The 25542-nt window shown below is 37.2% G+C and overlaps 1 protein-coding gene across 12 annotated transcripts in view; it reads right to left on the reverse strand.

The window, feature by feature from the left end:
• NAALADL2 (N-acetylated alpha-linked acidic dipeptidase like 2) overlaps positions 1-25542 on the reverse strand; it is a 461442-nt gene that overhangs the window by 241011 nt on the left and 194889 nt on the right. For all 12 annotated transcript variants that reach the window (XM_054074712.1, XM_054074707.1, XM_054074703.1 and 9 more), the window contains one exon: positions 23607-24108. In XM_054074712.1, the coding sequence (XP_053930687.1) occupies positions 23607-24100 (494 nt within the window). In that variant the 5' untranslated portion in view covers positions 24101-24108. The remainder of the gene's footprint in view (positions 1-23606; positions 24109-25542) is intronic.

A 25542-nucleotide genomic window follows, 5' to 3' on the forward strand; every position in this document is an offset into this window, starting at 1 on the left:
TTGATAATTTTCAATATCAGCTGAGCACAGCTGATTCGTTAAAATAATATTTTTGGTTTGTTTGGGTTTTTTTAAATTAATAATGTCAATATATCTAGCAGTGGCAGAGGCTGCCCAGGGAGATGGTTGATGCCACCATCTCTGGAGGTGTTTTAAAGTCAGATAGATGAGTGCGTGGGGACATGATTTAGTAGTGGACAGGTATGGTTGGAGTTGATGATCTCTAAGTCCTTTTCCAACCTAATGATTCTATGATTAATAAAGGCAGGAAAAGGAGGAAAAAGACTTCTGGTTTTCAGATTTATTAATTATCAAAGACAGTTTAGCAACTGCACTATCAGACACAAAATAAAATCAAATCCTCCTGAAATCCATAAAAATATAATGTATATTGATAGAAGTAAATATGCTCAAATAGTTTTAAAGAAAATATCAAAATGTATAAAGATTGGTTTTGTCTCTTGGTCTTTATGTGTGCAAGCAAACACTTGAAAAATCATGATTGCCCTAAATACAGATGCTGTTATACATTAAACATTCTCTATTAAAAAAAAAGAAAAAAGCCTTTATGCACCACGTTCCATCGTACACATTATGATAATGTAATCCAGTTTTGGACAGAATGAATAGGACTTCTACCACTGATCTCCTTAGCAAGCACTAACTCAAAGGCAGGCAACACTCCCCCATGCTCCACTGCATGAGCAGAATACGCTATAAATAACCTCTCATCTTCTTTTTAAGTAATCTGTTTGAATTTGAGCTGTAGCCATATTTAAAAAGAAAATGAAGACATATTTGTCGTATTTTTTAAATCAGCACTAATAAACTAACCACAACAAATGTAAAAGGGAGCAGCTAGTTATTAAAGATTAGCATAGCATACGTCAGTGATAAAAAAGTTTGTTTTACTATATAATGTTCTTTATTACATTATGATTCTACATGATCTGCAATTCAAACTTCATTTGAGAAAGTAGAAGGAAAAGGCTACAACTAGTACCATAAATAAAGCTTGAAATAACTAAGCTCAGGAAAGAAATACTTTCGAGAATCTGATCTGAATTAAATCTTTAAAGAAACATGCCAATAGGCATTAGGATAGAGCAGGAGGAACTCACTGCAGGGAGAGGTGGTGTCGGCAGGCAGACCAACACGAACAGCCCTGCACAGCCAATGCAACAGCCTATATTCACGCTTTGTCCTCTGAGCAACCGATCCTCTCATCCATTGTGCATTTTACCTTCTTCCCAGGATTACTGTGCAGGTCAAATATGTCTTGATTTTAGGATGACATTAAAATAATTTATAACCGTCATTGCAGACCCAGCTCAGCTGTTACTCCTTCCACCTACCCAGGCTACATGCAAGTTTGGCTTTGTCTCCAGAAGACTCAACAAAAATAAAAAGGCTCGGTGACTGGAAAAAAATATTGGATTATAGAAGTGGCAAAAACTTCCTTACAAGGCCAAAGGTTTTCTCTTCAAGGTGCTAATGGCCCAGGAGATGTTACACCCACCACCACAAGTAGCTGTATGATCCTTACCCTCTCCATGCAACTAAATTCCTCTTTTATGCAGAATTATCACAAAAAAATGATGGATGAAAGCTTTGGGTATTTTGGGGCTTTTTTTTTTTTTTTAAATAGAAATATTGTGAAAAGTAGCTAGGCAAAATTTAGGAAGGAATGATGCATTTAGACGGTTAATGAAAATACATATCTGCCTTACAGAAAATAATTTTTTTTTGCAGAGGAGTCAGAAACACTTTACCTGAAGGCATAATACAACTATTAACTGAGACATAATTATTGACTGTGAATTCTTACAGTGTGCTCTGATGCATTTGGCATTGGCACGGAACAGGAGGCAGTAAACTAATTCAATTGCATGCCTGATCTGTGAAGTTTATTGATCTTCAGAAGTGGGGCTAACTTGCACAGTCTTAGCTGTGAAAGTTAAGATGCTGAAAACGTCTACTGTTTATCTTCCTGCTTTTTGTTGCTGTTGTTCGTAATTAATTAACACTGTTATGGGTTGCTAAACTGGAGTCCACACCTTTTTCTTATTATTGGGTATAGTTAAATTATGAAATATGAGTTTCAACTTTTGTCACTAATTTTGCATTTTCTTCATTACCTGTTTAAAAACTAATCTATTTAAAAAGTGTTTGATACTGACATAATTTAACCTTGTGTTATATTTTAAGCTTTAAGATTCTTACCCAATCTTTGTCTGAAATCAGAACATTAAATGAGAAACAACTTCAAAATTGGCTTCAGGAGAGCTTGCTTTGCTCTACCTCGCTCTCGGAACCCACCTTCCATAATTGAGATAGGTTTAATAAGTAGTACTCATGTTTCTTTTAGACACAATACCAAAATAATTGCTCACTGGGCAGAATTAACCATGTTACCCAGTATATCGCTACTGTTGAAAATCCAAGTTCCTATTTTCTTAAATGGAATATTTTGCATCATGAATGTTATATCAGTATGAAGTGTTATGAGTACGTAACTAGGGAAAAATATTGTTAGCATCTGGACAACTTTCTTTTTCTTCATTAATCTATTTTTTTTCCATAGAAGAACACTGCAATCAAGTGTCTACTGTGACATGTTATAGCCACTGCATTTCTTAGTGATGACAATAGAGGGTTTCTTTCCCATTTGAAGTAGCAGCATTCTAGTCCACCTTTACAGAGTTTATAAGGATGTTGACTCCAGTTTAACAAGCATCAGAAAGCATCTGGCAATTATTCCCCTGGGGGAGGCTAACCGATAAATTAGTAGACCCACTGCAGCAAGGCCGGCAAAATCTAGTCTTAAAAAACAGCTCTCGAATAATTTCTAGTGCACTTGAAAGTTTACAGAGAATCAACTCCTACTTTATTTTGGAAAGTGTTAGTAAGACAGTAAGAGCCATCCTCAGGGAAAAAAAAAAAAAAACAAACAACAAATCTGCTCAGTTCCGTTTGCTTTTGTGGGTTTTTTTTTTTTTTTTCTAATTCAGATTTTCCCAGTTGCACTGGTCCTCGGTGCAGACAAGTGTCCAGCAGGAAAGTCAGAATCACAAGTAATAGTAAAATATATATACACATTAACTTGCAAGTTCATAAAGCATCTCTGATAACACTCCAAGTCTTTAATTTTTTTACTGCAGTGAAGAAGTGCAGATGAAAACAACCCAATAAGCAAATTGAAGAATGGCCTCACAGACTGATGGCTTCACATTCATATATTCGGAGGTCCATTCAGGAAAATGCAGCACTACAGCTAAGATCTGCCCAAAAAAGAGAGCAGATGGCATGGGAATTCAAGCAGTTACACAATCAAGGGAAAAACATTCCATGGAAGATGTAAAAAATAACCCAAGTTTTTGACCAGGATTAAGTGATGCAGTTATATGAGGGCAACTGTGAAGCACCTAAAACTAAAAACTGACCTACTGCAGAACTACAGTTCAAAGACAACATGCTCAAGAAATAAAAAAGGAGAATAAAACTAAACAGACCTTTTCATCTACTTGCAGTAAAACTAGAGGGCAGAAAATGATGTTAAATCGCTAAAGCTTGTTGCATCAACAAACCATATCAGGAAGCTACAAAATATGTGTCTCATGGTGACCATTGCTATGCAACAAATGGCAAAATAATAAAGCGCTTGCCTTGAAGTCAAGTTGACCCTACATAATGACTCACCCTGGGAAACTCAGGCACTGGCGGCGTGCGAAGGAGGAAACGATTACATGAGGAATGCAATGCCACTAGAAAGTAAAACAACGTACAGGCACCGCAGTAGAAAAGCAAGAAGCTACAGAGGTGTTGGAGAGCTGGTTACTTAGTAAAGCAGGTAAAAAACATCTTATAAATAAAAGTATCACCCCAAAAGACAAGGAGCGTTCCATTATTTTAGTGCTTGTCAAGCACAGCCAGCATCGCATTGTATTCATCAGGCAACAAGTGCAGCCTAAAATATAAATGTTATCTGAGGACAAAAGCAAGTTAAAAGTACAGAAGCCTGGACAGCAAAATAAGACAATTTTCAAAATAACTAAATGATCACCTGTTTGCAATTTCACTTTCCTCTTGGCTGCCTGAGCACTTACAATCTACATCAATAGGAAAGCTGATGCATTGGAAAACACTAACATATTTCCAAGTAACTTCAGACAAAGGATGCAGACATTCAGGTAATGAACACACATTTTTTACTAAGATATGATAAAATGTTCTCTTTTAAAGAATAAAAAGCACCGATTTCTAATGCTGAATAAATACAGATTACTGAAAAATTGTTCTTATTACTGATTTCAGATTTAGATTGTGCTGAATAAGACGAGGAGAACTTCGTGCTACTTAGAATTTAAGCAGAAGACTTTTCCTCATATTTGGTACCACTTATTCAAATTTTTTTCATATCTATCACTGAAACTTGTGTTGTCTAAGTGTTATAACTGCAAACAAACTTTTAAAAAAAAAGTTAAAATATTACTGTGCATTAGACTAGACTTGAAAAATTTCACAAGATGCTCATTTCCACTTGTGCAGATGTCCAAACACAAAGCTTCAAGATGAAAACTCAGTATTTACTATAAACAAATCAAGACATAACAATGTGTTCCTGTTTCTATGAAAGATGGTTCTTACAAAAATGGAAGTTAATTCCTGAGATCAAGGCCAATTAAAATTTCCGTAATTATTCTGTTAATAGAGTTGAAATCTCTTAGTAGACATTCAAATATCTGTTCTACAATACCTCTGTAAATACATAAATTCCCAACATCTCAGCTTTCTTATTCCTTCCAGTAATACTGTGACTGAAAACAATTCAGGGAGTTTAAAGTACAAACAAACAAACAAACAACAAAAAGAACAAAACCAAAATCAAACCAAATCAAAACCTAATAACTGAGATGAACAGAGCTAAGGTACTTCCCTTCTATCAGTATGGAATCCAACACTTATTTATGAGGGGCTCCAGGGTACAGTGGGCAGCACATTTTGGCAGCAATCACAACTGCAATGGAACTGGTACTCTAAAGAAACAAAACATTTTGCATTTACACTCTCTTTGTTCTTCTTTAACCTTCAAGCTGCTTAGGAAAAAAAAAAAAAGGCAAGCTAATTTTTAATCTGCATATTGCATGGCATCAAAATAGCACATCTCCAAAGCTGAGAAAACATATGCTGTCAGCAAAGAACAAAATGATCTCTTTGATTCTAATACGTGTGATAGTAGCATGATAATAACTACGTGTGACAACTTCTCCCTACTCTCAAAATAATTATGGCTCTCTAAAATTCAACATCTGCGCTACCAGATGTTACTGTCAACCATGTAAGCAGAAGCTCTGCAGAAACCTGGCTTGCCTCCAGAGTTTTTGTCTCAATACCTCAGCAGATGCAGGTGGTTTCCAGTAGTCCAATATTTGGAGCAGCAAGCCATGCAAATCCACTTATGTAAACAAGAAAAAGGCATCAGCAAATAATGCATCATACCCAAACAGGTTCAGCATAGCCCGAGACTGACATTTCTGCCAACCTACTGAGGACTCAAATCACTTTTAGCATCTCTGACACAAAAAAAAATAGTAATGTCACAACATGGTTCTGAAAACACATTTCTATTAAGTTGTTTTAACTTCAATACTCTCTCTCATACACAGACATACCATGTGCCAGCCAGATGACACATGAGCTATTAAAAAGCAGGCACATGCAGCAGAATTTTAAAATATTACATCAAAACCAGAAATCATTCACTCTTAAGGCATAACTCGTAACAGCATCAAACTCCTTATCTGAATAGGATGATTTACATGCAGTGCAGCTTTTATGCTGTCTATATACCTCTGAACTACTGCAATCTGAAATCAAATTATTTTCAACAGGGAAGCAATCCAAACTCTAGTTGAAATTTCCAAGTGAAAATAAACATATTTAAAATAGAATTGAATGTAGCCAAAGGGTAACAGTCTCAAAAAAAAAACCACGCCTGAAGCACTTCTGATGCAGAATCTTTTTGATGTTACAGTCCTCAACTCTTAAACCAACAGGTTTGGTACAAAATGAAGTAAGAAAACTAAGTGTATTTCTTATAATGACTGTTTCATCATTTGGTTTCCACAACTAGCCAGAGGCGAGCCTGCTCTGTCCTATTTGGCCACACTTTATTTTGTTTCTCGGCTCAGCCTGGGACATTCTTTCTCAGAAGAGGCATGTAGCTCTTTGGAGGATGCCTACAGCTACTGCAGTGTCTCTCCAGTCTCAGCACCAATAATCTGACATTAAAGGGGGAGACAGTTGTTTGAAAGGTCCAGCTCCTCCCTTCCTCTTCAGTAACGCACTGTGGATCCCCAAGGGTGCAAAATTGTTTTGGGAACCACTTGACTAAAAACAGTGACAGGGACAATACGAGGACATTGCTATGTATACAGAGGAGCTCTTCCTAAGAGTTGCCCCAAAGCATTAAATGCAATCAGCAAATGAGGTGCAATATGTTTGTTATTTATTTATGAATTAAAGAGGTGTGTGTCAGGGGGCAACAATAACGGAGTGTATCTCCTAGATCTTAGCAGAGCTGTGTAGCTGGGGAGGTAAAGTAAAGCAGATTATGTAGCCAAACAGTGCACCAAGAAGTACTTCGATACGAATCTCCAAAGTGTATCAGCCTAAGTGTTCATATACATAAAGTCAGAAAGCATTAAGGCCTTTACGACAGCAGGACTCTAGCTCTACAATACTAAAAGTTAAGGTTTCTACTATAAATATCTTTTTCATAAACCTAAAAATTAGCTGTCAGAATTATTTCCAGGTTCAAATGAGTCTCAGAAGCTCTTCACCTTCAAGCAAATTAAACTGAAGTGCCCAATCATTCTTAAATGGCATAAGTAGTAACATTTAGGGCTTCCAGAGTCTCTGACACAATTCTGAATCTATAGACTTTAACTTGAACTTCGATAATTAAGGTTTCATTAACAGCCATATCTTCACACCCAACTCCAATTCTGTGCCTACAATTTTCTCATTTTCAACAATATGGAAAAGTGTGCATTCAAAATGAACGTACCATAAGCTACAAGCACGGGTATTTATTTTAGAAAAACAAAGGCAGTATTACTATTTGTTATTGGCACCTTAGTGGCTCAAAACCTGCAGAATTTGAGTTCAAAACTCTACAACGTTGACTACTGTATAAACAGCTAATAAGCTAATAAGCTGTTTATACGGTGAATGTTCTCACTGTATGTTTATACACTGAATAAAGCATTCACCAACTCAGAGAGGTTTATAGCCTACATACCCAACTAAACAATTTTTTAATTCGTACTTTCTCTGTCTTAGTTCTTTTGGTCCTTCTATGTAAAGAAGTATTTCTTTTAAAGGATTTTAAAAAAAAAACCAACCCAACAACAACAAACAAGTGCATAACAATGTTATAAGCAACCGGATTTGATCTTCCTGGGACTTGTCTCAACCACAGCTTTTTTTGTTGTTAAGTAAAAAAAAATAACATGCAGCATGTTACACTATATTGCCTGTGTATGCCAAGACACACTAGACATCTCAACTAACAAAAAGTAAGTATTAAAATGGTCACACTGTTAACCACAAATCATTAAAATTTAAATTAAAGACTCTGAACTTAGTTACATAATTGTAAATTCAGAACAACTCTGGGAAAGTTAAGAAAAGTGGTGCACACTAGGCAATCTGAAATTGGAATCAAACAAATGTTTAAACCTACTCTGAAGGAGGACTATGTTAAATTCATGCTACCTAGTTATACATTTAGACAACCTCAAACGTAGCTGTAAACTGTGGGGGCGAGGGGCACCTTTCAGTAACAAAACCAAGGGAGGCATTTAGGAAGAATATCATTTGCCATAGTTCATCACATGGTTTTCTGCTCCTCTCAGCAACAGCTCCATTTTCATCATCTTCACTATATTGCCTAAAATTATATTTATAGTTCATTTCAATTCATAATTCATCTTTATTATGTTTTTTAAGTTCTTTCTATCTCTAACTGGAACCATAGCAATTTGAAACCCAGCTATGGCTGAATCCATATTTAGTAGGCTACTCCCTTCTGCTCAAATCTGATGATACAAGAAGATGAGAAAAATCCTATGTGATATTCAGAGAAAAAAGAATTTAAAGTAAAAAAATGATTATTTCTTTAAAGAAGGATCCAAACAGTATGAATTCATCCTTTTCTGACATCCAGTGCATAGTAATGCTCACATGACAATTCATGCCTGCCTTCTTAGTTTTGTTCTTTTTTTTTTTTTTTTAAAAGACAACTCAAATAAAGGTAATTAATCAAAACATTATCACAGAATACACATTCTGAAAGGAATGCAAGTAAAATGCCATCAAGGAGCCTTTCTTTTATTCACCCAGTCTCCATTTTCCCTAAATAATTAAGCCTCCTCTGAAAACTCAGACTTTCAGCTACAGAGATAATGCTTTTGTGAAGCTGTGCTTTAACATTTCCACATATTCAAGGCTGGTAAGACATAGATTTTCCAGTAGGTCTAGAATTATTCTGGCAATCAGGGCAAAGCAACTGAAAACTTTGTTACATTGCCTTCAAGATCAAATAAGGACTTCTCCACTGAGCTTTCCTCCATTACATGCAATCAGAGCCATATAATTACCTATAAGCGAATGTTCACTTTATTTTTCCCTATCAAGTAGAATATGGTCTCTCTCAAAGTTAGTGCTAGCTTTATGGGATCAAATAATACTGCAAGTAAAAATAATTTGATTTTACTATGGATTCTCAAATATTCCCAAGGCAGTTTAAATACTGTCTCAAAAATATGCTGAGTTGGATTACCTTCCTCTCAGCTATAAGAATAATGAGAAGATCTCGAATACATGCTAATATTTTGATGATTTAAAACACTGTTGAGGGCAAGGAAAAATAAGGGCTTTTCTGGTAAACTTTAATAGCATTTGTAATTGAAAGAGAAGCTAATAAATTGTTTACAATACAAAAAAGCATAAAGATGTATCTTCTAAGCAGAGGTGCATCTAGAAAAGAACACTAAATTTTCCATTACTATCAAGTCATGTATTTAAAGAATGAGACATACAGTACTATGAGATGCTTTTGTTGCTTCCGCCCCGTCATTCTCGCTAAGGTCACACTTTTTCTTCAAAGTTATTTTTTTGCTATTTTTATGAGGCACTATTAACCTGCTGTATCATAGTATGGCATAAGAAATTAGGAAACTACTTGTGTACAACGCCAGTAAGTGCTGTGACAACTATCATCATCCTTCTCTGTGTATAATTTCTTTCCTGTCATTCTAGAAAAAGTAAGAACTTTTCCTTCGGGGTAATATATCTCGAATTATTGGAGGAATATCACCATCTTTATCCCAAAGTCACTCTTCATGAGTGGCATGATGGCACTTTACAAATACTTAAGACTCATCTATATATAAATCTGTTTTCTATCTCTGCTAAACTAAGAATCACATAGTATGATGTAGTCTGCAAACAGTGTTTAACACACAATAAATAAAAGGAGTTAAAATAACTTTATGCACCGAAAGATGCAGTATATAACCTAAACTTAATTCTTTTAGGGTAGACCGGATTATTCAGTAAGTGCATTTCAAGCACAAACATCCTGAATTCTTCAGGAGGCCAAATAACTTCTGAGTAAGTTTGTAAAGAAACTTAATATCACACGCTAAAAGCTGTTGAGGAAACGCCAGGTGTTCTTCTCTGAGAGTAAGCAAGCAGAACCAGATCTCAGAGTCCACTGTTTTGGAGGAACCAAGCACATCTGAATGAAGACAGCTCCGATGAAGACCCTCAGATGTCAGAAGGCCCTTTCCTGGGGAGGATGTGCCCAATTCAGCCAGCAAGGACGCAGGGATTTCTTCAAGGTGGTTCAGGAAAGCTAACCGAGGAAATGCAGCCAAGCAGCAAGACATTTAGATTCAGTACCTACAATTGGGCAGTCCTCCTAGAAAAATAAAAAGTTGACTCACTGCCCCAGATAATCTGGGAAATGACCACTTCTGAAGATGCCAGGGAGGCGGTGTGTCCAGCCGGGGCAGGGAGGAGCCCGCTCCAAACAAACTTGTGAGCTCTGCACTGCAGCCGAGGTAGAGCGCACACATACAGACTAGCCCTGTCACACTCTGTATTTAGCAAACACTCTTCTCTGCACCTCACTACCAGGACCGCTTTTCATGCGTTTGCAAGACACCGCCATAATCTCCTCCCATCTTTGGCCCCACGTCCCGCTCCTGGATGTGGAGGAGAAGAGGGGCCACGGCACCTCTCGCTCCCTGCCAGCGGGCAGCACACCTCCACCCCAGCGGGAGCGCACCCATGGCACCACATGGCGTGGAGTCTGGACCTCCGGGGAAGCCCTACTGTCCAGGGCACCACGGGGCTGCTCCAGTGCAGCCCCACAGCCTCCTCAGCACCAGGCAGGGCTGTCCCTGAAGAGCTCCTCACTTACCTGAGGCCATAATTTGGTAAGGGATAATTTGATCTTTAATGTCAGTCTTAATTCCATTAACTAAGGGGAAGGCATCCAATCCTACTGCCAGCGTTTAATCCTGGGTATGACTCATCCTGATCCGATTAACTGTTTCCCAAACAGCAAGACCTTCTTAACTTCAAGACACACTAAGTCAGGAGAAAATGAGAGACACTGGCGAGAGACCTAAGCCTCCGCAAGCCTTTCTCTTCCTTCGGGAGTCGCTGATCATTGCTATGCCATCTCTACACAATTGGTGCAGCGACCATGCTGGCAGAACTCTTAAAAGAGAGTTAGATTAATCCAGCCAGGATGTGACGAAAGCATGCAAAACCAATTTCCAAATCCGTAAGACTAAAGTAGGATTTAATTTATTTAGCTTTGTATTTCTAAAATAATATCAAATTATTCTTGTTTTAACAGTGTCTGTTCTTAAAAAAAAAAAAAAAGAAAATAAAGTTTTGCTAGTGGAAAGCTGCAAATCCCAGATAATGCCTGACTGCCTTGCAGTGCTATAAAGAGCTCCACGTGCCCTCCAGCAGCCTCCTGACAGCACCAGCACCCAGCTCCGCCTTGGCTCCTGCAATGGCCAAAGCCCAAATCCTCTGTTCTAGTTTGGTTTATTAATCTAAAGAGAACCTTAGTATCAAACTGGCTCAAGGCATCCTAGCTGAAATAGCGCTATCAGGAAAAGAAGTGGTAACTCCAAAAATTTAGGAATTTAATGCTACCATTCTCTATCAGATGAAATTATCATCACCATTTTTAGAATTCAATTGGAAAAGAATTGCAGCATCCAATCCCGTCTGACCATAGCCGAGGCAGAGGCAACCAGTGCAGGCTTGAGCCTTTGAAGTGTATTTTAAGAACTGTTTTCTTCTCTGCCAGAAACCCACATGAAGGCAGTGGGATGGTTAATAGAACAGGGACATGCTGCCACCAGGATGATCGACTGGAGTGCATTTGCAATCTGCTTTTAAGGTTTGGTTGGTCTTTTTTTTTCAGTTTACTTGACCCATAATGTCACAGGACTGGGCAGATGCTGCATTAACGTAGCTGCTTTCATTTAAAATTTTGAGTTTTCACAAGTGCTGCAGAAGTCATGTAAAAATCACCTCTTGTGTTCCTCCAGCTGTCATCTGCTCTGGGTACTCAGAGGTATGGACAACAAAACACGTGAGCTATATGTCAACTCTCAGTTCACAGATGACAACTGTAATTTAAAAATGTGGTCAAAAATTCAGAGTTAACTTTCTTGCTTTTTAAAAAAAAAACAAATCTAGTTTAAAAAATTCCTATTCCTTTGAGGAATTGAAAAAAGGGGGGCCCATATGCTGGGTTTATGTCTGAAGGCTTGAAAATTTTTCATATCATATGTGAGCCATGATTTGGAAAAAGGAAGAACAGTACTGCCTCCTGGGGGGTCCATTCCACATGCAAAGTACTATGAGTTTTCAAACTTGCACTTCAGGATCTCTCCTGTACATGTAAAAAATTTGACTGATCCCAGTATGCTTCAATAATACCTTTGAAAAGTCTGATAAAACACAGAGACTGGAATAAACATTAGAAAGAAAACACTAAATTGTTTCACCCTGCCTCTTCTCATATTTTCCCTTGTGCTGAACACTATAACAACATTTTGACTAGAGAGAATCCACCAACATAACAAAGTCATAATGAAATTTGTTCCACCTCATCTGCATCGTACATTTTTATGTTTTTATTTAATGTCTGATCTTTCAGCCATCGGTTGCTGTTGTATTTTCTTCCCATACCAGACTAAGCAGCTCAGGTATCAATTTTCAGGCAAAAATACTTCTCCACTGTGATCAACTAACTCAATCTTTTATTTTACATAATACTTATTTCAATATGAATGAGACAAACTCCCCAACCTATATTTATTTATCATCAAATGCTAAACAAGTGACTTTATAAGGAGTTGAGGCCCATCCTCCTCTGCTGAACTCTGCTCTTAATAACTCTCTGGGCATTTACAACACAGTCATCACAGTATTTTGAGTTGTTATCATTTCAAAGGAACTATGAATACAAGAAGTACTTCTGGCCCTGGGATTAGAATGGCATTCAGGAAGTGGTACTGAGTAATAGACTATATGACAGTTTTGAGAAGTATAGTCAAAACGACAGAACTTCAGCTACTATGCACAATTCAAGCTATGTATTCACAGGTGCACAACCCTCCACATACAAGTAAATAGACAACTATAAATACATATATGTCTGCCTATAGGAAACAGTCTTAACAAAACTTATTCTATTTTTTTTTTAAGTTTTCCATGAGAACATAAGGAACACCTGGATTAACTTCCAAAATACAATCTTATCTATCTTTGTAGCACACCGGCTGAATAATTTAGAAACAAAATGCCCCACAGGGGCTGTGCTAGGATTCTGACAAACTACGTCGAGATAACTCCTTGTTGTCACAGGGTTTAATTTTCTTACATAGTTTCTACAAATATTGGCAAAGAAAAACAACCATGACAATATAGAATTTGCACTGCTAGCAACACAGCAGCAGGTTCCATTTGCCTTGCACTAAGCATGTCATGAATAATTCAGTTTCTTGCTTTGTTACCTATAATAGTTGACAGGGAATGGAAACTTTATTCATGACCGTATGGTCTTTTCCTAAGCTTGTCTATTTATTTAATAATGCACATCACAGGACCCATCAACATGGTTGGCATATATTAAAAATAAAAGCATTCAATAACTGGTTACTAACAAATAGCCATGAAAAAGGCAACTTCCCCAAGCTACCACCTTTTGCTTGCAAAAAGCACTCAGCCAGCCATTTAAATAATTAAATGGTCTCAATCTGCACTGCATCCACGTTGGCTCATGTAGACTTCGACAGGAAACAGATTCCAGAACTACTGGGAACATGTTCCTGCTTCGGCCGCATTCATAACTGTAAATATGTGAGCTCTATGTTAAATCACAGCTGCCCTGCTGAAACAAAGAAAACAATTTCCATCAAAGGCATACTGACATTTTCATGGACTCTTTATCCATTTTTAACCATCAATCTTTCTTCCCACTGTCTCCTCTCCATGTTTTGGAGGACTCCTGGGCTTCTCCAGTCTAGGCTCCAGTTCACCACTTGAACTTATTGCATAGAGCACATGCAATTATTGCATAGAGCACATACTAAGTATTGGATAGTTGAGTCAAGGTCACACACGTCTAAGCTTTGGTCATTTGGTCAATTCTGTATTATATAGGAGAATTCCTGCATCAGTCTTCACCTATCCACTTACATTGAAAGCAAAGACATCCCAAACTATTCCCTTTCTCAAGATCTAGACCTCAGCAAAAATACTGTGGTTCATACAAACTCCTCTCTGAAGAGCTTTGTTAACTTTGCTGGAGAGAAATCAGTCTTTGATGGGGTCCTAACCCCCACTGCAACAGCAACCTTTTCACTTAAACCTCACATGATCCACTTAATTGGCCACTGGTTAACGAAGATTGAGCACCCATTAAAAAAGGTAAAATAAGCAAAACCCTCAAATGTTAACTGCTCACTGACAAACCTCAGGACTACTACAGCTACTGAGCTTTTATGATTCTTATAGCACTGGTACAAGGCAGTCTCTCTGAAACTATACAAAAGAAAGAAAAACATCATAGCAGCTGAAAAGATGAAGGTTATTGAAATTTTATTCATTCTGTAAAGTAACCAACTTTCACAAAAGGTAGATAAAGACATTAAGTTGGTTTAGGACCAGAGACTGCTTTGGCAGGAAATGTCAACACACACACACACACACAAAATTCCTCAACTAGGGATAAAAAGCTTGCAAGAAAGCTTTTTGCAAGAAAAAAAGATTTCCAAACAATTTTACTTCTGAGGCATTTGAACACTTTGTTTTGATAGTGACGTTTCAATTAACTTTTTAATTTTTATATTTTAGTAAAAGAAAAAAAAAACATATAGAGAAAATTCTGTCTAACTGAAATATTTCAACCTTTCTGCCCTTGATCAAATACTCATAAAATATGCAGAGTAGGAGTCAGTATTTTAACTTGAATAGGAACAAGTTCATCAGGAAATCATATGTATGTAAATGTATGTCAAATACATGTGTCCAAGGAAAACATCAGCTTATAGGAAGGATGAGAATTCTCCCATGTTTAAAGATTAACCATTACTGACACTGAGAATAATCAGACATACATCAGACCTATTGCATTATCTACTTCTCCATAAATAGTAGTCTAGAAATTAAAAAAAAAAAAAGCTAAGCAACTGTTGTTTGATTTTGTAAAGTCTTGCACCGTAAAAGTTTCAACATTACTAGAAAAAAACTCAACTTTTCAATACATTTCGTATTTGTTTCAGTGTGGCTGCTACTACACTTTAGAAACTCATCAGCTTTCAAAGACAATTGAACTGAGAATAGAAGACCCTTAACGCAAAATTGCTGTAGAAAACTATTGTTAAAATTGATTATTATTCAAGACAATATCAATTTTATTATCCTTGATCGATGCCTCGCAATGCACTTTAGCAGCCTTCAGTTATGAATGCTGCATGAAGAGTAACTTAATTTTGTGCAACAAATTGCAGTCCTGCTGCTCTCAGTAAATTTGCTAACAGTCTAACTTATTAGCAAGCTTCCAGTAAATAGCTGTCATAGGTGCTGACTGTAGGGAACTGGATGTCAAAGCACCACCAAAGAGGGCTGAGAAAATTCTTTCCCCCTTGAGGCTTTGTTAATTTGATTTATGTGTACAAGCAGGAAACTAATTGCTAATTGTTGCAGTGCATCCCACGGAACTGCAGCACTCCACTCAAATGCCGTATCTCAAGAGTACCAATAGACTTCAGTTTTACAGTCTGCTGATGAGAGATGCATCCTAAACAGGAATTTGTCAGTGTTTGGTGCTTAAGAAATTTTACAAGAGAACTCTTTACAATGCCCTGAGCCGCCATCTCCTCGGAGAAAACAGCCACCCCCTAAGCACACTGTAGCGCTGAGAAGTTGAGGGCCAAAACAGTTACCTCAGCAGCAGCAAACTCGTAGAGTTTGTTCAGGCAATTAGTAGATAGTCAGCATATCTACTGCCACTAATTAAATTTCTAAGGGGTTTTGCTCTGGAAGGTTTGTTTCTCAGTATCTTTATAAGTACGTGCCTGGGATCACTGACCAAAATTGCTGATTCTCCTTGTTTGAGTTGCAAGGACTGGGCAGTGAAAGACAACTTTAAGCGCTTTCCATATCCTCTGGTATTTCCCTACTGGAAGCAATTGGCCTAAAATGAAAACTGGTTGTCGTCTCAGCAGGCCATGTGCTTTTTTTTACCTTCAGATTCTTTGTTTTAGAAGAAATATGGTTTGGTTACATCCATAAAAATGATGGATGGCAACATAAATAAGTCTTTCGCCTCTAAATGCTGCCTTTTAGCCAGCATTAGTGTCAGAATCATTCAGAAATGTCTAGTCAAGTATTTGTCTTTCTCAAGTAAAGTCAAATACAGAGCCCACCATTCACCAAAAAGTTTTTTTAACATGTACGGCTTTTAAAAATCCACAGATGATTTACCATCTGTTCCAGTTTGTCATGCTAAAACAGAAATGATGCCCTGAAAACCTGATCTTCTCAAACAGCACTAAACATCTACAGGCAAAGGGGGAAACAAGATGTCCTGGGGGCAGCACAACAAATAGGAAGATTCGAGGTATCATCAGTCTCTCCCTGATCCCTCTATGAGACTCAGCAGGCAAGAATGAGGTATGCTAGACCTTTAAAAAGCAAATTACTCCTTACCCATGATGGCACAGCTCATTTCATTGTCTGTAAGAAGAGGTAATACTTGTCACCGTTCAAAATTGCTGTTCTAATTGGGACCAAATTGCCCCACACTTTTCAGCAGTCACGGTAAAATGATATATAGCCAATGGCCATGGACTCTGGTTCTCTCCCCAAACCCTACCACTTCTGCTATGAAGAGTTGGAAATAACTTTGGCAAGGTAATCTCTAGTTTTAAAATAAGTAACATTATGCCATCCAAAAATAAGTTAAAGATCAAAACACTGTGTTTCTTTTTCTTAGAAAAGGTGAAGCACTGTGCCAATATGCAGATTTTGTGTAGGAATGCGCTCCAGTGGGAGAAGTGCAGGTGTCAGGTCTGTGACCTGTGACTGTGACCTCAGTCTCCTGCATCCCATATAACCTCTCTGCAGTACTGAGCTGTCCTCCATCATCCTCTCACAAATTTTCACCCTGAGCATGTGAATGTGGCATTAAAACACACAAAGGACCAAAAAAAAGAGGCAGATTTATGGAAAAAACACCCCCAAAGTAACAAAACAAAGCTTTAAAAATTCCTCACAAGCTCATCTGTGCATGTTATTATTCCACAAAATACATACCCTGAAATTATACACTTATAATAAAATACTGAAAAGAATCACTCTTACTTTTACTTTGATGACATAAGATGTGCACCTCAGGACATCATATAAAACACAAAAATCTTCCTGCTTCTCTTCTTTTGAGAAAACCTCTCAGAGGTTTAGCAAGTTTTCTTTTATTTTCTTATATCTCCAATGCAAAATAAAATACTTTTTTTGTATAGAGTTTCTGAACTGGCAAGTTGTGATTTTATTTGTAACAAAACTGTATGTTGTTTTTGAGAAAGGAGAAGTAAGACAGAAGCCATTCATGTGGGTTGTGACAGATAAGCAAATTTATCAAGGGACTCATTACTTATTCTGCCAATATGAATATGCAGCTTACTGGATCTAATTCATTACTGTGTCACTGGGTATTGCTCAGGAAAAATTGTTAAAGGCAACAGTATGTACTACATTTACAAAGGACACAGTTATAATACAAAAATCAGACTTTACTGTAATGATTTCCCAAATCAAACATCTAAAAATCAATATATTTTTATGGTTACCATTAAAAAGAATTAATCAAATGAGAAGAAAAATTGTTCTCAGTGAACCACACGATGCTCTTGAAATATGTCCTTAATAATGTTAAGTAAACCATAAGCTAAAGCATTTCTTCACAAAGGAAGAGGAATCTTATAAGCATATGCTGTAACTGACCCTAACAGGAACAAACTTGCACCTCTTTGTCAAGCATTACAGCACTACAATTCTTCCTTGTTTCAACTACAGAAAATCAAAGGAAAGAGCTATGTTTGGCTAATAAAAGAAAACAGAGGCAAATTGAAACCAAAAGGCCTTATGAAACAGACAAGCTTTTCTATTAACACCTTGCAGTACGGATATAACCTATTTTTCTGTTTTAAAAAAAAATCATATTCAATATAAGTGGGTATCCGGAGCCTAAATTTATCAAGTTGCTGTTCCACATATATCACTCGGGTCATACGGAGCATCTTTCTTCCACAAAAGACACCTCCCCATGTTCTCAGAGCCGTTTTTTAACTGGTAAGTTAGCAGGAGGATAAGTGGGAACTTTCCCTTGTTTGACATCACACTCACCTCTTTTCAAAAGGGGTTTTGTACCTATAAATACACATTCAAAATTATCATGTGAATAAAGAGAATCCCGAGTGATTACACAGAATGTAGGAATGAAATAAATCCACAGAGGTCGCTTAGCTCTCAGTAACCCAGGAATGTGCCAACATCCATTTCTAAAGATGTAGTAGGCAGAGCTTCAGGTTCAAGTCTAACTAGATTTAATACTTGCTTTTTTGGTTTTTGTTTTTGTTTTTTTTTAATGGTAATACAATAAATAGATGAGACGGATATACATGAGGGAATAGGATGAGCTCCTATCGAAATTTGCTTTTTGAAATGCTTTTTTTCAACTGCTGCCACGAGAAAAAAAATAATTGGCTCAAGTATGGGGGGCACAAAGACAACCATTGAGATCCCAAGCTGTGAAGGTCCTGGGTTTTAACAGTCCAGATTATAACTGACCAGGGAGAAGAAACACTTGGGTATGGAAGCTTCTCACTTCGCTTTCAGAAAATAAAAAAGTAAATGCCTTTTCCCACTGCATAGGCATTTTCATTTCTTTGGCCATGACCACGCAAGACAGCAGTTGCTCTCTACTCTTCCAACGCCTCTTGAAGAATTAAGCTTAAGTTATGGATGGCAATAGGCACCAATGACGAATTTGTTAGAGATGGATTTGTGAGATTCTGCAGGTGATATTACCAGCTGGAAGAAGGAACAGATATGCCTCCAAACGACTCTTACTTACAACTAGGTGCATTATGAAGGGATTTAAATGTCCCTACTGGTCAAGTGCTGCAGGGGCCAGGGCGGGGGATGGCATCATAGTGAAGAAAATATTTGAGTGAGGGTATATAGGATGAAAAGCAGAGGTGAAATGTAGAAGCTGCCCTGTAGACTGGTTGATGAGCAAAGCAAACAGTCTTTCACCTGTGGTTCCTCAGTTTAATGATGAAAAAACGTACTCAAGATGACTGTGAACAGAGACATACAGTCATTGAAAGGAATTACACAGTATAAGGATATTCAGATTTTAAAAATAATTTTTGAGAGAATTATCTATTGTGAAAAATGAGGTGTAATAACTAGAATTATCATCAATGTCAACATAACCATCCATTTTTCTTTACACTTGCTATTCAACACGAAATTTGGTTTAAAAGTTTGATTTGCAGAAGTCAACCCCCAAACTATAACCTCCTATAAAAGAAATATGATATCCCCACATTTTCCAAACAAATTAAGATTGTTTCATTTTTACCTGGTTTTGGAAAAACAAAATTGAAATAGTTTGATATTAAAAATGAGAAACAAAACCCCCACCTTTTGTATTTCCCCTATTGAAATGCTCTGCACTGTTAAACATGCAACACAACCAATTTTCTTTAAGAAAAAGATGACAAATTGGACAGCAGCAGTTATTACAGCATTAGAGATCTTGCACAAGACTGTATTTCTGCTACTTTTTGTGATTTCATTGCCTTGTCCCTTTAGATTTTCTTAATAATATTCAACTCAAACCTTAAATAAAGATGCTCATAGTTCAGTTTGCACAAAACTCAAATATTTACTATTTTAAAATATAAAAGCATAGCAATATATATATTGACCAAACTCTTGTCAGTGAGTGACAGTAACCTTGAAGTCAGTAACAATGCTCCCTCTAACTCCAGACCAAGGTGTCTCAGATTTTTCCCTTTTTTTTTTCCGGGCAGTAGGGCAAGAAAAAATCACCCAGAAGGCAGAGGCAACGGTACACAGTACAAAGGGCACACTCTAATTTGGGTAAGGGGAAAAAAAACCATCAAATTCATTTATTATAAACACAAACTTGCTAAACAATTCAATGATAGCTAACCATTGGACAATTGGATAGTGACCATTGGATAGCTAACCTCCATCTGGTAGATGCACAACAACAGGACAGAGGCATACTTCTTTAGCATCCCCCTTTTTTTTAAGCAGCAAGATGCAAAGAACCAGCAGAATTTTCAAATGAACTGAGGTGATCCTAGAAATCTAAATTCCATTTTAAGTAGTTTAAAATTGTCAGTTTTCCTTGAATATTGGGCTCATTTACTATTGAGAATTCATCAGTGTGCTTAGCAAAGTTCTAGCATTTTTGAAAGTCCGTCTCTTATGACTGTAAGCAGTTATTATCATAAGCTGTAAAGATTTCCACATCTAAACGCATTCATCCTTTCTGAAAAGAGGAGTTGTCCTATTCTAACGATTCTATTTCGAAGCAGCAGACGCATTCTACAGGGAGCAAGACCACGGACTCAAAGCACAGATGACTACTCTCCAGCTATGCCCTCTTGACACACGCTTTCTGAAAGGGCTCTGAGAACTCAATCTTGCCATAGAGTCTCAACTTAGCATCCCAGGAGACGGCCTACTTTCAGCCTATAAATTTTACCAGCTTTGTCCACCTGTGTTGCCCGGGTGGATCCTGCTGGTTCTAGATATAATTTTAAACAGCGCTCGAGGTATTTTGTACCATATTTCTACCTCTCTTTAGGATGTGGGATTTATGTCCTTTTCATAGTCACCCTAAAGGCTTGTGGGAGCCAAGTTACACCTAACTTGAAGTAAATTTTTTTCATAGCTCTTCCAAAAGAAAACTGAAGAGAAGTCATATTCATCACACAGATATGATACTGCTGGATTCCTGTCAGCTCAGTGATGTTTGCAGAATTATGTCCATTTTCACCAGTTCTGACTCTTCCCATACTACAGAGCAAGTTGTTTCTCTTATAAATATTTATCAGAGCAAATTCAGTATTCACATTCCTAAAATGTTAAGATTTGCTGACTGAACACTATTAATAGTATTTGTCCTAATTTTTGTCAGCATGTAAAACAATGTGCAGGGTAAGGAAAACCCTTCATTTTTTCCATGGTGATTCCTTTCTCCCTTTCAGGCACCTCTGACAACTTCAGTCTTCTTGAAATATCTAGAACGTCCCAAGTAAACTGATTTCTACTTTGTATCATCAATATTGTAAGCACTTCCCTACACGGGGTGTGGGGACTTCAAACAGTGTTACAGAGATAGTCTTTACTTGGGCTGTATTAATTAGGAAACTTGGCCAATGGCAGTAATTACAACTGTGTTAAATTACACTGAATTCTTGCAGCATTGATATTTCATGGGAAGCAAGGTGCAAAGCTGAAGGAATAAAAGCCAACACACTGACTTTTCTTACCTAATGATTTCTAGTTTATTTGCTGGGGAAAAAAGGTTTAACAGACCCAGCTGATGTAGATGCTCAATACAAGACTGACATAAGAGAGGCACTTGAGTTCTCACCAAGAGCCCTCAGTGGAGAAGCTGGCCAGGAATGCCTGCATCTCCCATTTCAGTAAACCATGCAGACAAATTGCTGTTATGCTACATGTTCCTCCTCTCCTAGTACAGACTGGAAGAGAGGCTTCATTCACCTTGTACAGAATCCAGTCAAAATCCCAGCAAAATCAATAAGATCCCACCAGCGCACTTCTGCAAGCTTTTTAGATGCCCAGAGAGTCTCAGTCCTCAAAAGTTCACCTGACTGCAGCAGATTTCATCCCAATAGGAAGTTCCCACTCTAGACCTCCAAGCACATTAAGGTGATGTCAGCTTGGGTGGTAGGATTGGCACTGCTATGTATTTTATACATTTTCCTCTTAAGTCCTTTATCAGAACTGTTAGCAAAAATCCCTTACTACTATTGAGTCTCATCTAAGTAGCACGCTAAGAAAATTAAATTAATGTCATTCTCAGTAACACTTAGAAATTGCAAGCTAAGCACCTGCCACTTTGTCCTACTAAGTCGAAGTATATTATACTGAAAGAAGTCTTACAATAACATATATTGATTTTGTCAGATTTGGGCTTTTTTTCCCCCCCCTCCAATCAATCAATGTTGTGTGTTCCATATTTGTGGGACTTCACAGGTTTCACTGCAGTAGCTCTGACTTATGCCACACAGATGTTGAGGGAAGGCAACTGAACACAGCATGGGATAAAAGCTGTGTCAGATCAAAATGTTGAGTTAAGAAAAATCTTATGGCTTACTAAAAGCATTGACTATATTTTTATTATATATTGCCCACAGGAAAGCTGGGGAAGGGCTCCTTATCAAGGATTGCAGTGATACCATTAACAGTTTTAAGCTGAAAGAGGGGAGATTTCGATTGGATAATACTGTGAGGGTGGTGAGGCAGTGGAACAAGTTGTCCAGAGAAGTCGTGGATGTGCCATCCCTGGAAGTGTTCAAAGCCAGGTTGGATTCTCCCTAATATCCTAATAGCTATCTGATACAGTTTGGAAATGGCAAGCTATTTCCAGGCCCCAAACACAAAGAACTGAGATTGACAGAGTTCTCTCCAATATGTTTAATACCCAATCAGTAGGGCTTAGCTTATCCCATTACTTTGGTCATGACTATGCTTAGTGACAGAATTCCATTCAATTTAGTCTCTGAGAAGACAAAGAGGTTAGTTTTCTAAATTCAAAATCAACATTTTTCATCACCCATACTCTTTCCCATTACAAAAATAATTAGATTTGTATAAAGCAAAGTCAGTTCAGCACGTGAAAACTGACATGAAATCCTTCATACCTGTTTTTCCCTTGAATTTAGTAACAGTGTTGACTCAAAACATTGCAATCCCTTCAGGATTTTAGGCTTCGTTTAGCAAATATAATAAAAGACAAACTATAAAACTTCTGTGGTTACTTTCATTGTATTTCTGATTTACTCAAGTACAACTCTTTTGATGCCCATAACAAGAGTCCTTTCTAACCTCAGGTATGTAGGTTCTACTGCTTCTGAACTAGTACTGATCAAAAAATCTGCAAAGTGTTTCTTGTATCTCGATAAGGGAACTTCTGGAACTGCAAGTTCATCTAAGCTCATCTCCCCCCTCATACAGCAACAACGTTCAAAGGATAGCAGGAAAACCTAGTCTCTTCCACATTCACAACTACAGAAATGTGATTATATTCTCACAGAAACATGTTACGTGAACTTTCAAAGCAGTGAAAACATTCCACATTAAAAAAAAAAAAAACCAAAACCAAACCCCGTCAGTAGACATTTTACAACTTTTAATATTCATAAACCAGAAAAAAAGAGTCTTGCAGAGTTTCACTTTTTTTCCCTCCTGAACCCATGCAGACTAAAGGTTTACTTCACCATATAGACTAAAAACCAAAAAGACAGGATTCACTGGTTTGCCAGAGCTTATATGGGGACTTCTTAGAGCACCAACTATTACAAAACACCATCTAAAAATCTTGCTTTTTGACAATATTATTTGACAATCCACTGGATCTAGGACAGCTAGTCTATTGTCTCTATTTCTATTCAGTTTAAATTACCTATGTTTTTCAGTTAATGTACATTCAAGCAATAGAATGTTATTAATGCAAACCCAGTAATGACTAATAAAAAAAATTACTCTAGTTTCATGTATATTTATGAAAGCTCCCCAAACATCATGAGAAAAGTGAACAAGAAGAAAAAGTCAAGGTTTGTAAATAAGATTCCACATAAAACAAACCACAAGAAGTCTTAACATTGGCACCTGATTGCATTTAGACAAAAACACATCAAGGCACGTACCTGTAAATCTGTTGAATATTTTCAGCTTTGATTTCCTTGAGAATTTCATGGTACATATGAAGGTTATTTGGCTCTTGAGATGTTGGTGTAGAAGGGCATTTCTTGTGTCCATAATATCCTATCACAATTCCAAAAATAAATAAAATCAAAGCAGTGCAACATACTTTCAGTATCCGAAAAAAATTGCAGCGGTTGCTCTTTGGTGCCTGTCTCGTGTAGTGTGAGATGTAGTCAGGGTCTTCCTGAAGCCTCTGGAATCTTCCCTTTGGAGAAGATGATGGCTGGATGGGGTCAAGATCAAGGTCAGGGCTCTGTGAGTTTCCCAGGTGATGCTGGACCGCCCCATCCAATCGGAAATGGTCAAAGCCAGGCTCCTCTAGCTCTTTTTCCATGTCCCATTCCAGTTCCAGCGCTGTGGCTTGGAGCTCATCGTTGTCAAGGTATGGAGAGTGCCCCTGTGCTCTCTGGTCTGCATTCACTTTGTGATAGGCCATCTTTTTATCTATTAAAACAAAATTTAACAAAAACTTAAATGTTTGTTTCCTTATGCATACACAAACTATTTATTCTTTGTAAACCTGGAAGAACTAAACATGTATAATAAAAAGCAAAAACTGAGTTCACTCTCCCTGTTTTCACCGTCCTGTCTTCTTTTGTAGGATCAGCAGTCTCATGATCATCAACAGAGGAGAAAAAAGATATTTAAAGGAATATAATACATTTTAAGAATATAAATAAAGGGGATTTACAAGCACCACTAGCAGAACACAAAAGTTATCCTGTCAGTTCCCAAGATAATATTAAAAAAATGAGTGAAAACATAGTTTCCAAAACAATTATCTATTACCTGAAAGTAATTTTAAAGCTCAACAACTGTGTGTATCAATTTCATTTCATGCACCACACAAAATAATGCTGTTAAAATAAAGTTGGAAAAGTAGAAATAATATAACTTCCCTGATCTGATTATAAACACAAGGAAACAGTAAGTTGGAAAAGAAATTTCAGGGTGACACTGTACTTACACATCAATAAAAGGTTTCTATTTAGATGGAGCATTCTATTATTTATAGGTATTTTAAGTGCATAGTTCCCGAAAGACTGATGAATTTACTTAGAAATTGTCCCAGCTGTTTTGCTCCACTTATTTTTCCCATTTTAATGAATCAAAAGCACTGTCAGGTAAGTATTTATATCAAAATCATTCCTTTAATAGCAAGGCATATCTGTGGCAATTCTAGATATTTCTATGGAAGTGTGAGCCCTCTAAAGGGAACTCTGACCTCCAGCACAAACATTCAAAGTCAATTTTCAACAAATCATTTTAACAGACCGCAACAATAGGGTGCCATTTTCCTCCATACTTTGACAATAGCTATTCCATCACATAACCATCTGTAATTTAGGGCTTTTCAAACATCAGACTCGCTCAGCAATTAGAATAAAATGAATATAAAGATATTAAACCTCTCACAGTGATGGATATCAGACTGACACCTACAACACTACATTATCCCTCCATTTTTATATTTTAAGACATTTTCCTTCTCTAAGACTCACCTCCAGATTATTGAGGCCACATAATAGATGAACCTACTCTAATAGCAAAGAAGAATTTAGCTTTTTGAAGTTCTCCAAAGAGAGCAAACGGTTAGAAAGCATTGATACAATGAAACAGCCTATTATGCACCGAAAGACTATCTTGCTCTATACAATACCAATTTACAGATCCTATTTCCTTGTACAGCCATATAAATATCCCTCGCCTATAACTGTCAGGAGTCGAGGAACAGTCAAAAGAACACATACTTGAGATATGTGTTTCAAGTGTAGCTATTGTATAGCCTTTGCAAATAAATGTTCCACCTGCAGTCCAAAAGTTGTCTTTATGCAGTGGAAGCAACAGTTTAGAGTGAGCTGAACTAACACACCTTAA

The sequence above is a fragment of the Cuculus canorus genome, chromosome 9 (genome assembly GCF_017976375.1).
Source record: "Cuculus canorus isolate bCucCan1 chromosome 9, bCucCan1.pri, whole genome shotgun sequence".
Taxonomy (NCBI): Eukaryota; Metazoa; Chordata; class Aves; order Cuculiformes; family Cuculidae; genus Cuculus; species Cuculus canorus.